Raw genomic sequence first — 15,599 nt, 5'->3', positions numbered from 1 at the left:
AAAAAAACCTCGTTTTAGTTTCACCTTAACCCCTAAACTTTAGGGCCTAAAGGTCTTGATAACTGATCGGGAATTTCTTGCGGGAACCTTTTTACCTGGCACATTATTAACGTAACATCCGTCACTTAGCATGTGACCGTCAACGGGATCGCAAATCGGTGGGAAAATTCCCACGATCGACATGGAAGCCCTCACATACCGCCAAAGAGAACCTGCGAATTTACTGGTTTGACCCAAAAGTACGTTGCTAAATTTTAATCAAATTGTGATTGGTTTACCAACAAAAGGAAAACAACTACAAAAAAAGCAACTAGCCGAAGACTATAAATGATGTTATTAGAGGTTAGGATTTCTTAGCGAGTCCTTACCTTGTCGGGTATGTGGAAGGCCTTCAAAGTTAGTGAAAAAATGACAACCCTTTCCCCCCTCAGAAATATACAAGATAATGTGCATACGGTCAAATGTTAAGTGACGCTGTAAATCTTTTTTTTTTTTAATGAATTCTGTATGTTTACCTGGTAAGTTATTGGTGTATCCTCCGTCCAATAAGAGATGCGCGTCTATGGGGTCACAGAGCGGCGGCATGTAACCGGATAAAGACATCGAGGCGCGCACGTAACGCCATAAGGAACCTACGGCAACCTTATTTTATTACTATACTTACTTAAGTCATTATTTGCCTTTAAAAAACCTTAAAATATTTTTTATTTATGTAGCATTAATTAGACAAAATAAGACATTCCCCCAGTGAGGGTCTCATATGTAGGTATGTTAGATCTGTCAAAGCTAAACCTTAGCTATATAAAGGGTGGTCCAGTTTAAACGTTTTTATAATTTTAATATGTGATAGAGAATTTAAAAAGAAATAGACTTTCATTATAAAATAATTATTTGTTTTTTTATCATAACTTTTAAACTACCAGCTCAATTTTAATTAAATTTCGCATGCAGGTTATTGTAATGAATTGTCAATTACTGATAAAGCCAATTTTTTAAAAAACTGCCAATGGCGTAACATACGGATAAATAATGGCCAACAGTTCTCTCTCTGTGGTGGAAAAAATTCTCTCTGCTTTAGACAGAGATCGAGATATGTAACAGATAACATGTTCACCATCATAAAACTCTTGAGATAATACAGCACCGATCCCATACGCTAAGGCATCAGTCTGAACCAAAAAGGGTTTCGAGAAATCAGGACTTATATCACACCAAATATCCTCCTCATATTCAGACGATAAAATAGGCATACCTAAGTTTACATTTCAATTCTTCCCATGACCTGATATCACTGCGTATAGATCTATACTAAGTCAACTGTTCTCCATTTAATTTGGGAAAAAAATTACTCTTGCAAAATTATGATTTAAGGCACTGTTTTTAAAATATCTCAATTTAATTGTTCAGAAATGTTATTTAAAATGCTGCAAAAACTTTGAAAAAAAAAGAAAATTAGGCTTGAACCTTAAATTAAACCTTGACTTAAGGTAACTTTTGATCATCTTTTATATTCAACTTTTTTACAACTGCAAGTCTGATTTCCTTTATTTCTGAACAATTAAATTAAGATATTTTAAAAACAGTGCCTTAAATCATAATTTTGCAAGAGTATTCTTTTCTAAATTAAATAGAGAATCTAACAGTTGACTTCTTATAAAAAAATATTTTATCACCTCGCAGATTTGAGGCAACAAAGGACCAAGTCCCTCCGTATGTTAAGCCACTGGCAATTTTTTTAAAACTTGACTGAGTGGTTGGTTCATATATTTTTTTAATTTTCCTGTGATATAGTGAAAATCTTGCAAAACGAAACCCAAGTGGGGTAGAAAATTTGACTAAAGAGAATTTTTGGCACCGTGATTACGAATAGCACTTAAACTCGCCTTTTGTTTTAATATTAAAGATAAACCAAATATTAACGTTTTTATGCACTTGTTCCGCGTAGTTAAAATCACATTTAATTTACTTTTTAACTGCCTGGAGAACATAAAAAGTTACATTCCAAGCAATCGTACTTTTTTTGTACCGAAATGCTTAAGTTCTACCTTCTACCAAGCTGTGTCAAAATAAACACGTTTATCTTGATGATGACCAGATGGACGAAACAGGCGTAGTCATTGATATGTATGTTATGAGTATGTAAATGTCTATAATAAGTATTTTCTCCATAAACTGGCGTATTTGATTCATCTTTGATGCTTTCTTAAATACATTTAACGAACTGCCAAAGAAGTCAGGTCAGAAATCAGTGAACTGGTCCTGAAGATGATTTAAATTAATAAAGCGAAACGTCGAGAGTAGTGAAATTTATTCTTAAAACTGATCCGTTTATCCACCATTACAAAAGCGTATACAGGAAATATCGAGTTCATTCTTTCATAATTTCGTTCAGGCAAATTTAATATTTTATTCCAGGCAGTTGATAAACATTAATTAATTCCAGGCAATTGAGGTTTTCAATTCTTGTTTCGCCATCAACTGCCTGGAAGAAATAAAAAAACTACTTTGTTGACATTTTATTTTTTATAATTTATTCCAGGCAATTGAGGCAGTTTCTTCAACTGACTGGAATTAATTGTAAAAGATTTTCAACTAAAGGCTTAAATAATTTAATTTCAACTGCCTGGAAGAACATATCATAGTCACAAATAATTAACTGGTGATACCGCAAAGCTGCAACATAATCAGTCTTAATTCAATCAAATTCCAAGACTGCCTGGAAGAAATGAAGAGAAACTACTTCGTTATCTTTTTATGTACCATTGATAATCGTTAATTTATTCCAGCCAATGCAACGGGTTTCTTGTTATTGTTCTTCAACTGCCTGTAAGTTATTCTTCTATTTATTAAAATAAGATATTGATAGAGAAATATGAACAAACCCTTAAAGGAATAAATCATCAAAGATTATCAACTGCCTTACCGATGAGTTTATTAATTCAATTTAAACTGCCTGGAAGTAACAAAAAAATCATTGTGAGGACTCTTTTCTTTAATCTCCATTAACCAAATAAGAACCAAACACCAAATCATGCAATAATTAGTAGGTGCAACCTCGAGCTATGCAAATATTACACTAGAACGAGACAGAAGCCTCTTAGCATTATGGTAAACCAATCACAAATTATTTAACCCAACAAAGGCTTCTGGAATTATATGTTGACTCAAACCGATTTACCTACCATGGGTGTGTATTCTCATAGAGGAACTCGTAATATCGGTGGTTACTGTAAAATAAGGAATCCAAAGGTCCTCGATATAGGTATCCCCCAAAGTGCTTTTAATCGTCTGATTAAACTCCCGACCGCTAAACATCGAGGTCATCGGATAAGTGAGATCTAATAACTGCCTCCACCACTGGGTCATTTTCTAAAAACAGCAAAAAAAAAAAATTTCCTCCGTATCCTCATAACCAAGCACTTACCTTGGACCACTCTCTGGCTTTTTGAGTCACCGTTGTAATATTTCTCTCTTGACACCAGAGGGCGCCCATGAAAGCCCCGATGGACACCCCGCCCACCATATCGATCGGAATACCCGCCTCCTATTATTCAATAAACTTATAAAAAATATACATATATTTTAAATTAGTCGTGTCTTACTTGAATGGCTTTGATCATTCCGATATGGGAGGCCCCCCGGGCCCCTCCGCCCCCTAACACCAGCCCCACCGATTTCCCCGTTAACCAACGGGCCAATCTGGAGAAATCCGAATGGATGTTCGGATCGGTCGCGCACACTTTCGAATACAATTCGTTCTGGAAATTATTAAAATTAAAGATTTAATGCGAACTGTACAAAAAGATTCAATTATAGAGTAGGAAAGACTAATTCTATTTACACAAATGCGGTATCATTTCTATTTTAGCATAGATCTCTTAATCCATTAACAGACATATTAAAAAATCAAAGTTGGTTTCTAAGCGATTGTATATTCTACAGATCTTCACTGTCATATGAAAAATTCAAAAACGTAAATTTTACAGGAGAAAAGAAAAACCATTTAAAACTAAGATGTTTTTGATGTTTGATTTACTGTTTTATAATTTTGCGTTATGAGTCCTTAATATAAGTGGCAAATTTCACTCGTTATTTTGTCACGTTCTTTTAAGGCAATTTAATTTTTATTTTGATACCATCTTTTTTGTTTAAATTAATAATACCTGATTAATATAAAAAAAAAATAATACATATTAAAGATGTACAAAAAGAACCATAAAAAACTGGCAAGATATAAAAAATTACTTAGGAATTCATTTCCTACAAAGAATTTCTAAAAATATTTCTTTTTTTATTTAGAAGAAAGATAAAAATAAAAGATATATATAAAAAAACTATTATAATATTTAATAATAATTATTGCACTTAGTAAAAACTTCATTTTCAAAGGACGGGTATACTCTAATCTATGTTCAAGGTAATCGTAAAATATCGTGTGCCAAGGTACATTTTAGAGGTTAAAGAGCCCAAATTACTCTCGTTTTATTTGCAGTTTATTTTGCTATAGTCTTAGAATATTTTCCATTGATGTGAATGTTAAGTTTTGATTAATAATAATAATAATAAATCGTCTTTATTTTAAGCTCTGCGAAGGGCAGCTAAAGCTGTTAACTTAACAGAGCATGTACAAATGATATCAGTACAAATAGAGCACTTACATAATAGTAAAAAATGAAAAAAAAAAATACAATACTTATACCAAGATTATCCCTATACTATGTATACAATGCGGAAAAAAGCCTATATAGATATATAAAGAAAGAGAAGAATATATGTATAAAAAAAGTAAAACAACAATAATACACAGTAATAGAATCCCATCATTAATGCTATAAATATTGGCCAAGCAAAATATTTTTAAAGTTTTCTTTTAAGTATATGGTGAGAGAGCTCATTGAGCTCATAGCCAATTAAGTTATTGTACACTTTGGATCCCAGATAAGAAAAACTACGTTGAAAAAGAGCCGTACGGTGTTTTGGTATAGTTGTAAAATTGCTGAATCTAGTGGGACGGTTGTGTGTGGTATATCGAAAGGAGAGTCTATTATTCAGATAGGCAGGCAAATTGGTTTTTACCAGACGGTAAAGAAAACAAGTGAAATGTAGGGTTTGGCGATCTTGAATATTGAGCCAACCTATTTATTACATTTAGAACTTTTCAGAATGTCACAATTTAAATTCAATTGATCCTTCAGGTTTACATTTTAGGGCTCTTATGTCTCGAACCTCGGGATTGCTTTCATTATATCCAGGGCGGAGTTTATCAGAAAAATTAAGTTTTGAAAAATCTTTAAAATATCTGTGATTTAAATATTAAACTTCATAGAGTTTTGGTATTTTCCTAGCAGTGTTTGCATCATAAACGTGGTCTGCTGGTACGTTTATAACTCTACCAGACATCTTTCTTTTGATAGAGGAGTCCATAGAATCGCACTCCATTTATGTATGACCTTTTTCTAAGTATTTTTGAATAATGCAGATATTATTTTGAAGTGTCAAGTATAAAAGTTCAAGAGTTGCGATTTTGTGCACCGCATCCCTCACTATAGAAAATTAAATTAGGTTTGTTAGCTGTATCAAGAGTTTTTTTATGCTTAAAAAATGACAAAAAATTGAAACAAAACAAAAAAAATGATTGAAGTAAATCTTTGGTACAACTAAACATTGAAAGGGCGGACTTCGGCAATATTCATGTTAACGTAAAAACCGGAGGATTTGCGCACGTTTTATGTGAGTATTGTGGCTCCACCTATCAAAGTAAGTAACTACAACGATAATAAAAATACTTATTAATACTTAAAATAGCTTATTTTTAAGTGCTTAGAAAGATGGCGTTAATATCTCGATTTCTGAAAAAAGTGGACCTACGCAGTTTTGATATGACGGTGACGATATAGAAATAATTGGTTCGGATGAGATTTACGTAAAATAGGTAAGGATTTCTTATTAGGTGGGATGGCATATTATTGGCCAAAAAAATAAAAAAAGTTAAAAGTGCACATTAGCTTCTACTTTCCAAAGTTCTTGAATTATACTTAACCATCACTTGCATTGTCGGAATGTGCATTGTATATATACCGCTTTCCTTGTAGAGTAAAACCTTTATTTTGCAACCTTTCATTACTAGTTTTATGTAAGTCAAAGTAGTACTAGCTGACTTAAATTTCACTGCATCCCTAAATGTAGGCATATTATTCGACTAATACACCACTTTCACCATCAGGTTAGAACGCAGAAGTCAACATTATCAAACAAAAAGCTAACAATAATGGTTAAAACCCAAACTTTATTGATAAAAATGTTAAAACAAGAAATCATCTTAGAGAAAGTGTCTATTTAACGCAAAAAACGGTTAAACATATTGCCCAAGCAATTAAAGAACATGTCCCTAGTATAAAATTCTCTCTCCCAAGATAACTACTAATTTAGGCAATAGTAAGTAAATAATAATTAGTAAATTCTAAGGACAAAGTTAACAAATTAGATAACAGTGATATATACAAGTTAAACTGTGGAGAATGCGAAACATCATATATTGAGAGAACTTGTAGATCATTAAATATTAGGATTGATGAACACCTAATAAATCTGCATTTAAAATTCTCTGAACACAAATTTGTTCCCGACAAAGATTCAAAAAGTTTAGTCAATTTCAAGAGTAAAAATTGTATGCGTTTGGATTTCTTGCAAGACAGAAATCAATAAAGAAATGTTCTCTAGTGATAAGTACTTAAATACACGAGTGCTTAAACATACAATACTCTGCACAGGAGATTCATTAGACTTCATTGACTTTATTCATGAAATTTGCGCACCCACGTTGGCCCATCTGATATATACTTTGTTTCTTTACCATCTATTCCTATAGATTAAGAAAAACAACAATTCTAAATAATGAATACAGAATATCGTTAAAGATACATACACGACTCATTCTTATTACATTTTAAACACATAATTTTATTACCTGTTCTGTCTCTTTATATATAGTCATTTGAATGATGGTTATTGTCTTCTATGTCTGAACTTTTAAATTGCATAAATTTTGTTAATTTTAAATTACGACCTACATTTGTCTAAATTTGTTTATATAAAAAAGTTTTGTCATGATATTTTATGTGTTGACCTCTTTATGGAGAGATATTTTTTTATTTTTGTTTTTTATTATTTATTTTGACCCGTAAGTGTAATAATTCTAGTGAAGTTGTATTCTTTACCCCTTTTAGGAAGCACTGATGATGGCTATTGAAAGCGCTTTGCTAGTAGTGGAGAAAAATATATACACGTTATACAATTCGCTTTTGTTATTGTCTACTATTTATCTACGTGTACACAGTCACTCTTGCATCTTGCAAGTGATATTATTGGTATTCTTGATTTCACTTATGTGCGAATCTATTTCATTAAGCTAGACTACTTTTTATTGACGTTCTGGATTATTATTTACTCTGCTCCTATCTAAAGTTGACGGGCTTAAATCTGACCTAGATCGTTTTTCTGAGTTCATAATAATACTGCCTCTAAATAGGCCAACCTTTTCCAAGCCATTTATATAATTCAATTTCATACTTTGGATTCGAAGAATTTATATTGGGTGGTGTAGGCATAGTGCAACAGAATTGGTTGGCTTAGAAACATGCTTCACCGGTTCAGAAAAACGTAATAACATGGTCAAAATCACAGTTACAGCGAGGTCCTGACAAGAATAAAATGCGTGTGGAAACTATAACAAACCAACATTCTAAAACTGAATGCTAATAAATCATGTGCTGTTTTTATATAGGATCCAATAAAATCAACTGGAAGTAGCAAGGAATAACTATACTCTAAAAATCCAAAATACAAATACAGTAGGATTAATTTTTGATAGCAGCTTAAGCTTCTTAGGCCATATAAATAAAAAATTGAGCATTGCCTATATGCGTCTAAGGGGTCTGCATAATTTAAAGCGTCACATTCCAGCCAAAACTAAATACTTCTTATGTAATACATTAATACTTTCTTTGTTTGACTATTGTGATGTAGTTTATAATAATGCAATTTCTAATTCTATCCAAAAACTGCAAAATTCCTGTATGAGGTTTTCTTACGGAAACTCATACAGAAGTCGCATAACTCCTTTTCTTAATCTTCACTCTTATCTACGTATGGAAAATAGGCGAAAATATCATTTATACTGTTTCGTGTATTGCATAATCAGAAGTGGGCAACTACCATACCTAAGAGAACTATTTAATACTTGTGATCACTCTTACAATACTAGATATTTTAATTGCTATAGAGTAGACCAACATCGTACAGCCGCGTATCAGCGCTTTTTCAGCTTTGTTGCTATTCAAATATGGAATCATTTACCTGTTTTTTAAAAATGACTCTTTTTATAGATTCAAAAATATATTAAAAGGTTTCTTTTAGAATTTCAAATTAATACATAATACATGATAGGCATCCATAGTTCCTTGATATAAATATATATAGTGGATAATAAAATAAGTACAATTTGCATTGTGTGCGTTGTTGATATCTCTGTTTTGTCAATGGTTGTGGGTAATTTAATTTAATTTAACTAGAATTTTATATACGCTTCTTCCTGGCCTTTTTCTTCTGTTCGTTGCCTTGCATTTAGCATCCACATTGCGCATTTTTTTTTAATTGGAAAAAGTAAATATTTGCGTTCAAATTAAAGTACATTTTTTAAGGGTGCATCGCATAAGTCCTTTTTTATTTAAAGTGGGTTTATGTATCGGTTCTTTCAAAATCAAAATGCATACCTATTTGGTAGGAAATTAACATGGTAAATTTAATAATTGACATTTTGTTTAAATAAATATTTTTTTTTAAATTAAAACATTCAACCCAAAAAAAAAGGAAGGAATTATCTTTGGGTTTTTATCACCGAAAGTTGTGCTTGACGAAGCACAATAAGAACGCAGCAAGCACTAACAAGCTTGGGCATTTATTCGCTGGCAATTTAATGGTTGAGACCATATTATTTATATTCTTCCAAGTGTTTATCTTTCTTTTGATTTATTAAGAAAGAACGTCCTTAACAATACCCCAATGCAACAATTTTTTAACCTTAAATAACACTTACAATCCTATATTGACTCTTTCTGGCGAATAACCTATTGGGGCATACTATATGGTGATGGGAGGACACCCAGGACCGAATATTGAGCCAACCGATGGTGTTCTTGGGTTTCCCGCCCTCCCGGTGCAGCAGCACTAACTCTTTTTGCGTTCTTATGGCCAGTCGTTCCAGTTCCTTTTCCACTTTACCTGTTCACATAATTAAATAAATAAGTCTCCGATTATTTTACGATTTTATCTGAAAATACCTAAAGATGGATGGTTATCCCCTAAACCGACGATTAAAATACAATCAGCTTGTCTAAAGCACCGTTGGGTCCACGGGGAGACAGTTAGGTCGCATTGGTACAACGATATTTTGTGTTGATCCTCTTGTTGGGCCAGCCAGGAGGATAAACGGTACTCGTTGTTCGGGTCCATTATTGTAGCTCCCAGGGTTTTTTTTATTACGTCCGATGTTAAACGTAACGTTGGACCTAAGAAACATTCCATGAACGTTATGCGAACATGCCAGGAACTCCCTAACTAGTCAAATTCTTAAAGCAAAAAGCCCGGTTTAACCCTCAAATTCATCGTAAGATTTTTTTTTTAAATTAGTGGAAAATATATATTATGTGTTGTTGCTCTTTGATATACAGGGTGTCACTGAAAGTTCTGTACAAAATCCTAGGACATATTCCTGAGGTTAAAATAGGCCGATTTAAAGCAACTTGCCTTAGTCCAAAGTTGCTTCGTTTTTTTAGTTATAGGGTGTTAAATTTAAAAAATAAATATCGATTTTATTCCCGGCCATTTTCTTCGCAATAACTGTATCCTTAAGCCATTTTAACAAATTAGAAATTTAATTTTTACTAACAAGCTTAAGATACCGTATTCATTTTCCCTGAAACTATTGAACCTAAAATAACGCATATTGCACATAAAAACAGCTCTAACTACCCCAATCCCTAACCTAGAATAACGTTTTTACTCTTAAATTCATCCTGAAGAATTCCATTATCTAAATTTAAAAGAAGCATTAAAATATGACAAGTTACTTCTAATTCGTGCTAAAAAATGTTCGCTAACGAATAAAAAATCTCGATTGACAAAATTGCATCTAATTCACTCAGTTTTTGAGGTGCAAGAAACGATCTGACGATATGAAAATATTGGGGGATTAATTATCTTTTTTTGAATAAAACCCTATAATAACATTCCCAAGATTAATGAACATTTACTAAGAAAATTAGCAAAAAAACATGCCCCAACCAAAACTGCCATAACTACTAAAGTTTTTAAACTAGAACGACGTTTTCACCCTTAAATCCATCCTCAAGAACTCGTGCATATTATTATGAACCAATAATGAGAACATCCTTGATAGTTTTCAAATTGTGCCCAAAAATGTTCGGTAATAAATAAAAAATCAAAAACCCTCTAACTCACACAGTGCTTGAGGTACAAGAAACGTTCTGATATGAAAATATTCAGTAATAAATGCGCCCTTTTCTTGAACAAAACCTTTTTAACAATTTTCTAATTATTTGGTAAAATTTTGTCAAGAATAATGAACATTTACTAAGAAAATTAGCGAAAAAATATCCCTCATCTAAAACTGTGTAGCTACCAAATTTTTTAACGCAGATCGACGTTTTTACCCTTGGATCCATCCTCAGAAATCCTGCTATATAATGTGTCAAAGAATTATGACAATATTTCAAGCAGTTCCCAAGTTATGGATAAAAATGTTCATTAAAGAAAAAAAAATTTAATATTGCAATAGCGTTTCTAAAACCTCAAATTTGGCGGCTCTTTGACTTTGTCAGAGAAAATTGCTTCTAACTCAACAAGCGTTTGAGGTGCAAGAATTGTTTTCCTATGGAATTGTTATGTAAGAAACACCCTTTAAGAATATTCTAATTATTGCGTGAAATATTTCCCAGAATAGTGAACATTTACTAGGGAAATTAGCAAAAAAATATGGCCTAACCAAAACTGCTTTAACTACCAAACTTTTTAAGCTAGAACGACCTTTTTACCCTTAAATCCATCCTCAAGGACCCGCGCATATTATTGTAAAAGAATTACGAGAATATTCTTAGTGGTTCCCAAAAATATTCGCTAACGAATCACATATCTTGTTCGACAAAATTGCCTCTAACTCACACAGTTTTTTAGGCAAAACAGTCGTTCTGATATGAAAATATAAGAAATTAAATGCCCCAATTTTTAATAATAAAGAAAATTATTTGTCATTGGGCTTCAAAAACATACCGATCGCAGTTAAACAATGGTACAACTCATAAGTAAACGCGGTCAAAGGCACGTCATCGGACGCGGCAACAATGGCAACGGTGGAAAAATTGATTTGCGAGGGACGACTCTCGATGGCGGTACTCCTGCTATGTATTGCCGTAGGTTTCTTCCAAGAGCCTAAAAATCACATCGATAAAAACCAAACTGAATTATCTTTTAAAAAGTCACCTAAAATCCTGTGCCCCAACAAATTAATCAGTCTGGTAACCACGATCGGGAACCTCAATTTAATCACGTTGAATAAGCCCTCCGGCAGTTTCGCCAACTCGGAATCCCTTACGGCTATGACAGTGGTGCTGCGTTTGGTTTGGGTCACCATTTCCACCTGAAACAGTCTTTTGTTTAGTCAATTTCAAGGTCGATTTAGGGTCAACTGACCACTCCAATCAGGTCTCCCTTTCCGTACTCTCCGACCAGTTCTTTTTTGCCATTTTTATCGGTTATTACGGAACGTAAGCGGCCAGAGAGCACGATATAAGTGGAATCGCTATCGTCGTCTTGCCTGTAGACCGCTCTACCTAAATTTCAAATTTTAAGTAGTACTGGGTGGGCATATTTGAAAATGATGTTTTATACCTGATTCGATAAATAACCAATCAAGAGCGAAATCCACTTGCCTGACAAACGGGGAGAGACGTTTGACCACCATGTTGGCCACGTACAGGACCACTTTTGGTTTTTCCTTCATTATACTGAAAAACGGTGATACGTGAAAACGAGAAACCCATTGCTAAGTAATTGTAATGTGGTTGTGTTTTTGACAAACGCTTTTTTATAAGTTGTTTAAGGGTGTAATAAAATTCTAAAGTGTTCAGAATAATTAAGTAAGTGCATATTATTGTGAAAGAATTATGAGAATATTCTCAGTGGTTTCCGAATTATGCCCATAAATGTTCGCTAATGAATCAAAGATCTTGGTCGGCAAAATTCCCTTTAACTCACACAGTTTTTGAGGTATAAGAAACGTTCTGATATGAAGATATTGGGGAATAAATGCGCCTTTTATTTGGATAAAACCCTTTTAAGAATTCTCCAATTATTTCTATACTATAACTTTGAAGAGAGTTTTATGCTTAATGTTTTGTAAAGTGTATGTTTTTTTGACGTATATATGGCTTATGATTTGCCTCCTTTTTTTGTATATATTTCTTTTTTAATGTTTTTTTTTATTAATTTTAAGTTGCTTTGTTAACAACAAATATTTGTTCATAACAATAGAGCTTATTTTGATTTGATTTGAATAGGGCTCATTTACCAGTAAAATTAGCAAAAAAATATGCTTCAACCAAATCTCCCTTAACTACAGAACTTTCTAATGCAGAACTACGTTTTTACCTTTAAAACCATCCTCAGAAGCCCCTGTTTATTATAGTGAAAGAATTATGAAAATATCCTCAGTGGTTTCCAACTTATACCCAAAAATGTCCTTCGGTAAATAAAAAATCTTTATATTACCTTACATGTTTTAAAAACCTTAAATTTGCCGGCTCTTGGACCTTGACAGACAAAATTGTCTCTAACTTACACAGCTTTTGAGGTGCATGTATTATTATGCAAGAAATGCCCTTTCATATTCTTAAACTCTTTTAAGAATATTGCAATTGTTGCGTGAAAACAAACCCTGAGGATGGCATAATATAGGCCAATATAAAAATTTAAAAATCTGCCTAAACAAAAAGCATAAAAAAATATTGGGTCAACTTGACAGTACCTATAAAAGGTATTTTTGGACAACAAGGCGATCCTACTGAGATGTTTGGCCCTGATGGTGAAAAAACTGGGTTCCCCAGTAAGCACCGCTAACCCACCGACAATTTCCCCCGGGTAGGACGTGTACATGTGGATCTCTTCCTCTCCGTCCGTTACCTTTTGCGAGACCATTAGTGCCCCCGATATAACATAAACCAAAGCCACGTCCTAAAAAAAAAAAACAGTATTACTTTTAGTTACAGTATTACTTAAATCTGAGGTTGTATTTATCGACTTGTGAACTCGTTTCTCCTTTTCAATATCCTATCTAACTTTATTTTTCTATCTAACTTATAGGAGAAACAAGCTCTGAGGTCAATAGACAAAACCTCAGCTTTAGCAAATTAATGTACATATTTAAGATTTTATAGAGATATATAAGAAAAGGTATCGTCAAAGATTTAAGTTCAAATATTTTTTCAAAATAAGTCGCAAAATAACAGTCATACCAGCTTCTTGAATGCGGCGAACGGATAGAAGGTTGTATGGGATGTCGACAGCATACAGAACACCCTCTAAAACTCCAGTAACTCCTTTATCGGTTGTAACTTCGATGGTCCCTTTTAATGTGGCAATAATTGACACACCAACTTTGGCCACTGATATCTTGATTGGTGTCTCCAACTGTTGATACGTGGTAAACAAATTAAGCTGGTTCACCATATGATCCGTAGCACCAGAGTCTAGTATGAATGTTAAGACATTGGTAGATTTACTTGTTTGCAGAGCTGTATTTCCCACCATGAAAGCAAAACCCTTTTCACTATCTGGTTTAGTACCAACCTGTTTGAAGAGTACGTTCACGAGGTTCCTCTCCTTTTGGCGGATATTTTTTGTAAAGATAACAGTCTTGAATTGTATGATTTTTACGGCCACAGTGTTTACATTTTACATTGGAATGGTATTGACTTGCAAACTTGTTATGTCCTGGATTTGAGTAATGTCTTCTTGTTGGTTTTGATGGCTGTGTTGTTTATTTCTGCTTGGGGGAACAAATTTTCTAGGTGGTTGCTTTCCTGTATATAAAATTTTGCCACTGGTGTCACTAGACTCATTTCGAATTTTTGTTTCGTAGTCCAGCAATTTTGTCTTAACAAAAGCAAGACTTAAACTATCGTCTGTTACCGTATGGATTGCAGTTACTATTCCATCATAGGACTGCGGCAAGGTGAGTAGAAGGTGAGCAATCTTGGACATCTCATTTAAACTTGCTCCAGCCGCCAAAAGCTCAATAATTAATTCATCAAAAGCCTGGAAGTGTTTTGTTAACTCCATATCTCCTTTAAATTGTAAGCTCAATAATTTCTTTTGAGCAGATAGTTGTGTGGCTAGGCTTTTTCTTTCGTAAATGGAATCAAGTTTCTGAATAATTTGACAAGCTCGTGCCTCTTCTGTTACTATGCCAATAATAGTGTCATTAAGGCATTCTATAATAATACTTTTGGCCAAACGTTCCAATTTTTCCCACTTTTTGTCAGGTTCTGCTGGAGCCTCCTCATCAATCACTTTTAATGCATCTTCTTCTGCAAGAATAGCTCTTAATCGGAATTTCCAGATACTCTAACGTTCACCACCAAACTGTTTAATATTTCGAGGGCCTTTATTGGAATCCATAATTACTATTAAGTTTAGTTTATTTATTTCTTTTAATAACTGAGCGTATGAGTTTTTTCTCTATTTCTTTTTAATAACTGAGCGTATGAGTTATTTTCTAAATTGATGTGTACTGTAATATTGACTAACTTAGTAGCTAACTTAAAGTTAAGCTAAGTAACTAGCTTAAGTTATCTAACTTAAATCAAAAGTATAACGTTTACCAAGAACAAACACCCCCAATTAACTTACTTTATGCGAATCCTCTTTCATAAGGTAAGTCCCGGCCGAAACTTCCCTAATTTCCAAATTCAGGTCGATCCCCTCGTCGTCCCCTAAAAGGCCCAACTCGGTAATGAAAACGTCGCCGGCGATTCGGATTAAATCCTCTTCGGACGTTTCTTCGGGCACCGAGTGTCTCTTTTTACACACATCCTGGAACTAGACTTACACCATTAGACTTTCCGTTATTCTTTTCTCATAATAATTGCTTACCTCTACTTTGACCGCCTCCACGTCAGCCAGCATGTCGGGCGTGACACCAAAACCGGGCGAGACCACTTTTCCACTAATCTCCCCTACGCTCGACTTGGTGCGTCTGTGGCCTTGATTCGACAAAGATGGTTGATCTATAAGATGTAGATTATTTTTCTTTAAGCTTTGATATTGCTATCAGGTTTATTAATCTAATAAATTACAGCTACAACATATATTTGAATGGTAGTACATAAATAGTTTATTAACTAACTCCTAGGTATAAGACTTGCACTTGTGTGGATTATTGACCATTCTTATTAATTTTAATAGTCTTGAATTTAATAACCTTCAATACTTATCCAAAAATTGAAAGAACCAGAGCAGTTTGGTGC

At 33.5% G+C, this 15,599-nt stretch overlaps 1 protein-coding gene across 4 annotated transcripts in view; it reads right to left on the bottom strand.

Moving 5' to 3' along the window:
* The window catches only part of LOC126741517 (neuropathy target esterase sws), a 38,889-nt gene that overhangs the window by 7,825 nt on the left and 15,465 nt on the right, over positions 1-15,599 (bottom strand). For 2 of the 4 annotated variants that reach the window (XR_007662203.1, XM_050447947.1), the window contains exons 9-22: positions 15,226-15,359; positions 14,983-15,171; positions 13,100-13,305; positions 11,965-12,080; positions 11,767-11,906; positions 11,557-11,713; positions 11,347-11,505; positions 9,339-9,566; positions 9,095-9,279; positions 3,603-3,758; positions 3,425-3,544; positions 3,183-3,369; positions 516-632; positions 96-212 (exon numbers count right to left, since the gene is read on the bottom strand). Coding sequence is in view for 3 of the 4 variants with exons in the window: in XM_050447947.1 (XP_050303904.1) it covers positions 96-212; positions 516-632; positions 3,183-3,369; positions 3,425-3,544; positions 3,603-3,758; positions 9,095-9,279; positions 9,339-9,566; positions 11,347-11,505; positions 11,557-11,713; positions 11,767-11,906; positions 11,965-12,080; positions 13,100-13,305; positions 14,983-15,171; positions 15,226-15,359 (2,211 nt within the window). In the remaining variant the exon portion in view is untranslated. The remainder of the gene's footprint in view (positions 1-95; positions 213-515; positions 633-3,182; positions 3,370-3,424; positions 3,545-3,602; positions 3,759-9,094; positions 9,280-9,338; positions 9,567-11,346; positions 11,506-11,556; positions 11,714-11,766; positions 11,907-11,964; positions 12,081-13,099; positions 13,306-14,982; positions 15,172-15,225; positions 15,360-15,599) is intronic. The other 2 variants (XM_050447949.1, XM_050447948.1) reach the window with 2 other exon arrangements.

This window comes from Anthonomus grandis, chromosome 10 (genome assembly GCF_022605725.1).
Source record: "Anthonomus grandis grandis chromosome 10, icAntGran1.3, whole genome shotgun sequence".
NCBI classification, from domain to species: Eukaryota; Metazoa; Arthropoda; class Insecta; order Coleoptera; family Curculionidae; genus Anthonomus; species Anthonomus grandis.
Note: the sequence above shows the minus strand (reverse complement) of the source record. Positions and strands in the feature narration are given on the sequence as shown.